The following is a 7,560-nucleotide window of genomic DNA, read 5'->3' on the forward strand; positions in this document are numbered from 1 at the left end:
GGCGCCCGCCACAACGCCTGGCTATTTTTTGGTTACAGCCATTATTATTATTTGGCGGGCCCGGGCTGGGGATTTGAACCCGCCACCTTAGGTGTATGTGGCTGGCGCCTTAGCCACTTGAGCCACAGGCGCCGAGCCAGCCATGGTGTCTCAACTCACAGCAACCTTGAACTCTTGGACTCAAGCAATTCTCTTGACTCAGCCTCCCAAGTAGCTGGGACTAAAGGTGCCTGCCCCAACGCCCAGCTATTTTTTTTCTTTTTTGTTTGGCAGGCCTGGGCCAGGTCTGAACCCACCAGCCCTGGTGCGTGTGGCTGGCATCCTAACCACTGAGCTACAGGCCCCAAGCCATACACGTGGGAAACATTGAGCAAGTTATGGCCCTGCCTTAGGGAAGAGAGCAGTCTTGAGGAGCTTCTTCCTCCCTGTCTTCAATGAGTTCTAGGACGTGATTGAGATAAGGCTCAGGTGGACAGGATTCAGGAGGGCATGTGGGTAGTGGGCTGCAGTGTAGGCAAAAGAGTAGTGTAGGCTGCACTGAGGAGAGCCGCCAGCCAGAGCAGGGTGTAAATGGAATGAGGAAGAGTTCCGTTGGTAGAGTGGGGCAGCTTTTAAAGCCCGCAGAAAAGTTTGACTTGTTGGGGCTCAATGCTGCAGGTAGTAGAGAGTCATGGAATGCTCTGGGGCAGAGAAATGACAGTGGGACCCTAGTAAGCAAGGGCTGTTTCTATGAAGCAACACATGTGGTCCTCTGAGCACGCCAGCCACGAGTGTGCAGGGAGCTGGTGCAAATGCCTCTGTGTGCGGGAGAGCTTCTGTGTTGTGACTCAGTGCTTCAGTGTGCCGAGTGGCTGCATGCCCCAGATCCATGCTGCACGTGCCAGCCAGTGAGGGTGCGGGGCACTGGGAGGTGCAAGGGAGGAAGGTGTATGTGTGTTGTTTGTGAGCATGTGTGTTAGCGTGTGCATGCGGGCCGTGGGGCCTCACAGCATGTGTGTGCACGCCCAGGCGTGTGTGTGCGCGTATCCCCCACCCCCAGGCCTGCCCCACCCGTGCGTGTGAACTGCCATGTTGATTTCGTGCTGTCTTTCAGAATCACTATCAGTGACCCCTGAGGAGCGTCAGCCATGGTAGGTACATGCCTCTCTGCTTGCTGCATGAATGGTGTGTTGCCCCGCTGCACCAGCTCCACACTGGGGGGCACAGCTGGACCTCAGAGCCAGGCTCCCGCCCCTCCCTTCTGCAGCTCCAGACTTCTTCTTTCTTCTCTATGTCCTCATGCCAGCTGGCTCTCTCCTCCCTTTCCAGTGAGCCTCGGGACTCAGTGCCACTACCCAAGGCCTCCATGGCTGAGCCAAGGGGCTCTTGGGACAGGCTCCGCACCCAAGCTGCCAGACATAGGTGCTCTCTAGAGCTGTCAGAGAGGATGGGGAACTTGTGGTTTATGGATGAGGCAGGACTCAGAAGTGACCAGAGACCTTGAACTCAGGCATGTTGCACTGGTTGCCCAGTCTGAGCCATGCTGCTAGGGCAGGGACACAGCTCTGGACCTGGGTGATCTGGTAGAGCAGGGGACGTGGTCAGGGTCCTGCCCCCTCAATCAGCCTGGCCATCGAGCAGTGATCGGGGGCAGAGGCTCTGGTTGAGAATTTCTGAAAGCCTGGAAGGATAGTCCTGTTCACACTGTCAGCTCATGCAACAGCTCACAGGCGAGACAGGGACACACCCCCTTCCCTACCTCATCAGTGTCACATATACTCATGTGTGACTGAAGATGGTGTCTTTGGCCCCAGTTGAAGCACCATAGCCAGGCCTCGAGCTCACCCACCTTGGCCTGTTACTCTTCAGGCTGACCCATACTTTCTAGCAAGGGACAACAGTGTCTGCTGGCCTGTGAACCCAGCCACCACTCTTCTCTGGCCACTGACTCTCACTCTTCTGCTTTTCCCAGCAGGAAGGGCCCAGCCTCACCTACGCGACCTGCAGTCCCCCGACCAGCTGAGGCTCCCCTCTTAGACTTATAAGTCTGTGGCCACTGGCATCCGGCTACCTGCCCTCCTTTCCTCTCCCGGAGTCCTGTCAGAGGGCCCCTAGGTTTTCTTACTGCCCAGAGGGGCCTCCAGCCCTTCCTCCAGCCATCTCTGTTAGCTTCACCCTCCTGGTTCAAGCAGTCTTCTTTCTCCATTGGGCCTGGTGGCTGTGTGTAGGGCTCCCTAAAGGTAGAGGTGGCCCTGGGCCAGGGGGTTGGAAGACAGGGTGACCAGAGAAGAGGGAAGCCCAAAGGGGCTGAGCCTGAGTGTGGAACTGTGGGTGCACTGCCTGAGTGATGTGTGAGAGGCTAGTGTGCATGGTGGGGGCCCCTTCCAGGTATCTATGAAGCTCTGGCCCACATGACTCCTGTGCCTCCCTCCATCTTCCCCTTCCTCCCTTTTCCAGTCTGTCCCCTCTTTCCCAGGAACTTCGCCCACACACCCACCCCTGCATCTTTCCCCCATCCCTTCCCTCCACTGCCTGGCAGCAAGGCTGGGCAGCTGTGCTTGCCTTACCAGCTCTCTCCTTGCTTTCTCTCCTGTTTTCTCTTTGCTTTCTCTCCAACTGCCAGCCGATCGGGTCAGGCAAGTCCATCCCGTCCTGAGAGCCCCAGGCCCCCCTTCGAACTCTAACCAGATCCCTCCTCTTCCTCGGAGACCTCCCTTTCCAAGCCTGCCTGGACGGCTGTTCTGTGACTAACCCAGCCCCAAAGCCGCCCCCTTCATCTGTGACTTAGTCTGTTGTAGTGGTGAGCTGACACATCCAGGTGTGATGCTGGTGAAAACTTGTGCCCCTCTGTGGTATCGCTCCTGCCATTCTATAAATATCTATAAATATTCATATATATATATACATATATATGGCTGACAGCCTCACCTCCAGTGCTGGCAATCAATCACCGTGCTGTCCTTGTGGAGTCTCGTGGCCCAACTATCAGGGAACGCTGTCCCCTGACATCCTGGCTTCAAAGTGTGCCACCGCCAGTGAGCCTTCCTGTCATGTCCAGCCCCTGGACTGCTAGCCCTCCCACCCCTCCCCTGGAAGCATGGGGGTGCTGTCCAGGCTGCCGTGTGGTCTGATGCTACCAGTCTTGCTGTCTCTCAGCTGAGAATAAAACCCACTTCTGGATGACGGCAACATTGTGTCCTCTGCTGGTTTGTGTCTTCTCTGGAGCTCAGTGGGAAGTAAAAGTTTTTTAAACATTAGGGAAAAGGGATGGGGAAGGGCCCAGCCATTGCTACGGTGCTATCCAGAGTGGTGAAGAGGCCACATCCTTCCCAGGGCCTCCTTGGAAAGCACCCAGAGCTTAGCTCATCTCCATCCTGTGAACCCCATCCTGACCACTGGGGAACAGGACCATGAGCTCAGGGAGAATGACACAGGGCTGAGACTGGTTCCCCAGAGGGAAGAACAGGCCACCAGGTCCACACAGGGGAATGAAGGAATGGAATGGAAGCTGCCTGGACCCCAGGGCAGCCCGTTGTCCCTCCCACTGTTAGGTCAGGCTCCTGCTTCCCATACCCACTATAGCAGTCCCCCTAGAATCTTCTAGGCTTCACCAAGCAGTACCCCAGTGACTGGCCTTGAAGGTCCCCCAAAGTCCCCACTCTAGGGCTCTGAACAACCAGAAGTCTGCCCTCTGCTGCCTGCTCAGTGGCACAGATCCCAGGACCCAGTGACAGAAAAAGGAACACAGAGCAGTATGGCTAAATCCATTTATTCCGAAATAAGAAGTGAGATAAACAGGAGCCGCATCACCAGGGTGCCACAACCACCTCCCCACAGCCTTCCTCTCTACTATCAATAAATAAGTTTCCCAGCCCCAAATAATTATTAGAAACTCCTCCCCATTTTTTTAAAGGTCATCATAGTTCCAGACCCCTTCCCCATCTGCCAGCTCCAACCTCCGGTATAACATGGAGCGGCCCCCAGATATACAAAATACTACACAGATACAATATATACAGGCCTATGTCCTGGCCAGGTTGAGTTAGGCCCGGCCCAGCCCAGCAAAGCTGGACAAGGCGCTGCCCCACTGTCCTGCCCCAAATCCCTCTTAGAGAGGATAGATGGCCTGAGGGAAGGACTGCTTTGGGGTAAGGGGGCACTAAGGAGCCCTTTCTTGTTCCCAGAGGCAGCTTCCTTAAAAAAAAGAAAATAAATTTATAAGCCTCTGGCTTTGATTTCTCTACAGCAAAATAATTAAAAAATTTTTTTTCAATCCATCTAAGAACGGAAATAACCCAATTTCTTTTTTTTTAGTCCAGCTAAGGAAGTCACTTGGAAATAATCCAAAAATAATTTTTTTTAAAAAAAGTCAGCTTTAGATTTGCCCATTTGCCAGCGCTAAGCTCCGGTAAGATACAGGGGCGGCCCTACCCCCGGATATACAAAATATTACATAGATACAATATATACAGGCCTGTGTCCCAGCCGGGCTACATCAGCCCCAGTGGAGCAAAGCTGGACAGGGCTGTGCCCTGCTGTCCTGCTCCAAGTCCCTCTGAGAAAGGATAGATGCCCCTGAGGGAAAGACTTCTGAAGGAGGAAGAGGGGGATAAGGAGGCTACCTGGGAGCCCTTGCTTGTTCCCAGAAAACAGCCTTCTTAAAAAAATAAAATTATGAGGCTGTCTCATTTTTCTATAATGAAATATTATTACCCCCCAATTTTTTTAAAGGGAAATTTTTTTTTCTATTTCTGTTATACAAATTTTTCTCCCCCACCCTTAATTTTTTTTTAAATCCAGCTATGATGGGAAATAATCTAAACATTTTTTTGAATATAGCTAAGGGATGTAATGTAATTTTTTTCCTTATCCTAAGGAAAATAATCTAATTTTTAAAATCCAGTTTAGCACGAATATAAAGAAAAAAAATTTTTTAATCTAGCTAAGAAAAACAATCTAAATTTATTTTTAAATCAAACTGAGAAAGTACATAATTATTTTCTTCTTTTACCTTTTTTTTTTGAGACAGAGTCTCAGTATGTCACCCTTGGTAGAGTGCTGTGGTGTCACAGCTCACAGCAACCTCAAACTCTTGAGCTTAAGCAGTTCTTTTGCCTCAGTCTCTCAAGTAGCTGGGACTACAGGCATCGGCCACAATGCCTGGCTATTTTTTTGTTGTAGTTGCCATTGTTTGGCAGGCCCGGGGGGTTCAAACCCACCAGCCTTGGTGTATGTGGCCAGTGGCCTAGCTGCTGAGCTACAGGTGCCAAGCCACCATTTTTAGTTTTTTCCTATTTCTTCTACGCCCCACTAAATTTTTTATGCAGTTAAGGAGGAAAAAAATTGAATTATTTCCAGTCATAGCTGGAAATAAAGTTTTTTAAAAACTTTATTTTAATAAAGTTTAATAAAGTTTTTAAAAAACTTTATTTTTGGGGCAGTGCCTGTGGCTTAGTGAGTAGGGCACTGGCCCCATATACCGAGGGTGGCGGGTTCAAACACAGCCCAGCCGAACTGCAACCAAAAAATAGCCAGGCGTTGTGTTGGGCGCCTGTAGTTCCAGCTACTCAGGAGGCTGAGGCAAGAGAATGCTGAGTCCAGGAGTTGGAGGTTGCTGTGAGCTGTGTGATGCCACAGCACTCTACCAAGGGCATCGAAGTGAGACTCAGTCTCTACAAAAAAAAAAAAAAAAATTTTTATTTTTCTTCTTAGGAGGATGAAAAATGATTGGATCATAATCCTATATAAGTCCTTTCTTAACTGGCTAAAAAAGTTTTAGATTATTTGTCTTCATAGGTAGATAAAATAAATTTGGGTTATTTTCCCTCTTGGTAGATAAAAAAATTTTAGATTATTCAGCCAAAAGGGAAATAATCTAATTTTATTATTATTATCCATCAGAGAAAGGAAATAATCTAAAAACATTTTTTTCTCCAGCTAATAAGGGAAAAAATCCAATTTATTTCATCTAGCTAAGAGAAATAATTTAATTTTTTAAATTCAACTATGAAGGGGTATAAGCCAATTTTTTAAAATCCTGCTAACAAGGAAAATAATTTTAATCCAGCTAAAAATGGAAATAATCCAAAATTTGGTTTTGTTTTTGAAATTTTCTTCCTCCCCACCCAAATTTCCTCATTGTATAATCCAGCTGAGAAAGGAAGTAATTTTTTTTCTTTTTTAAAAAGTTTTCTTCCCCACCCCTGAATTTTTTTTTTTTTCTAAACACCCCTGAATTATTTTTAATCCAGCTGGGGGAGATAAAATTTTTTTGTTCTATTTCTTTTCTTCCTGCCTCCAAAATTTTTTAATCCAGCTACAATGATAAATAATCCCCCCCAAAAATTTTAAATCCACTTCAACAGGGATGTAATTCAAATTTTTTTCTTATCCTGCTAAGGGAAATAATCAAACTTTTTTTAACTCTAGTTAAGCAGGAATATAATTTAAAAAAATTTTTCCTCTCTAGTTAAGAAGGAAAATAATCTAAATTTTTTTTAAATGTAAGGAAATAATCCAATTTTAAAAATCCAACTAAGAAGAAAAATAATGTAAATTTATTTTTAAGACAAACTAAGAGGCTAGGCCCAGTGGCTCATGCCTAAAATCCTAGTACTCTCAGAGGCCAAGGCAGGAGGATCCCTTGAACTCAGGAATTTGAGGCCAGCTTCAGCAAAAGCAAGACCCTGTCTCTATTAGAAAAAATTAGCAGAGTGTTGCAGCAGGCGCCTACAGCTCAACATCCTGAGCAGGAGGACCACTTGACCCAGGAGTTTGAGGTTGCTGTGGGCAAGGCTAACACCAAGACACTCTTAACTCTGCCTCAAAAAAAAAAAAAAAAATCTGGCTAAGGAAAATCAATTTTTTATTTTTTTACATTGTTTTTTCTCCCTTTAAATATTTTTTTGTATCCAGTTAAGAAGGGAAATAATCAAAATTTATTTTTAAATCCAGCTAAGATAGGAAATAAATTTTGGGTTTTTCCTTTTTTTCTCCTACTCCTCATTTTTTAAATCCAGTTATGATGGGAAATAATCTAAATTTGTTTTTTATCCTGCTATGATCAGAAATAATCCAAAAAAAATTTTAATCTATCTAAGCAGGGATGTAATACAGATTTTTTTTATCCTGCTAAGGAAAATAATCTAAATCTTTTTTTACTCTAGTTAAGCAGGAATATAATCCAAAAAGTATTTTTCATCCAGCTAAGAAAAAAAAATTCTAAAAAAAATTTTTTTAAATCTAAGGAAAAATCTAATTTTTTAATCTAAGTAAGGGAAATAATCTCAATTTATTTTTATAAAAAACTAGTCAAGCATTGTGGCAAGTGCCAGTAATGCCAGCTACTGAGGAGGCTGAGGCAAGCAAGAAGATCACCTGAGCCCAAAAGATTGAGGTTGCTGTGAGCTGTGATGATGCCACAGCACTCTAACCCAGGCAATAGAGTGAGACTCTGTCTCAAAAAAAGAAAATAATAATAACTATTATTATTATTACCATTATTTTTAAATTCAACTATGAAAAACAATTTTTCTTTCTACTTTATTTTTCTCTATATATCCCTTAATTTCTTTTATCCAG

The 7,560-nt window shown here is 46.0% G+C and overlaps 1 protein-coding gene across 13 annotated transcripts in view; it reads left to right on the top strand.

Annotated features, from left to right (window-relative positions):
* Positions 1 to 3,168, top strand: part of DNM1 (dynamin 1) — a 51,201-nt gene extending 48,033 nt beyond the window's left edge. For 7 of the 13 annotated variants that reach the window (XM_012802407.2, XM_012802403.2, XM_012802405.2 and 4 more), the window contains one exon: positions 1,952 to 2,336. In XM_012802407.2, coding sequence (XP_012657861.1) covers positions 1,952 to 2,024 — 73 coding nt within the window. In that variant the 3' untranslated portion in view covers positions 2,025 to 2,336. Of the gene's footprint in view, positions 1 to 401; positions 404 to 1,093; positions 1,131 to 1,951 lie in introns of all 13 variants that reach the window. The other 6 variants (XM_003785345.3, XM_003785346.3, XM_003785347.3 and 3 more) reach the window with 4 other exon arrangements.
* The last annotated feature ends 4,392 nt before the right edge of the window (positions 3,169 to 7,560 follow it).

The sequence above is a fragment of the Otolemur garnettii genome, unplaced genomic scaffold (assembly GCF_000181295.1).
Source record: "Otolemur garnettii isolate 467f Iridium unplaced genomic scaffold, OtoGar3 scaffold00014, whole genome shotgun sequence".
In the NCBI taxonomy this organism is placed as follows: domain Eukaryota; kingdom Metazoa; phylum Chordata; class Mammalia; order Primates; family Galagidae; genus Otolemur; species Otolemur garnettii.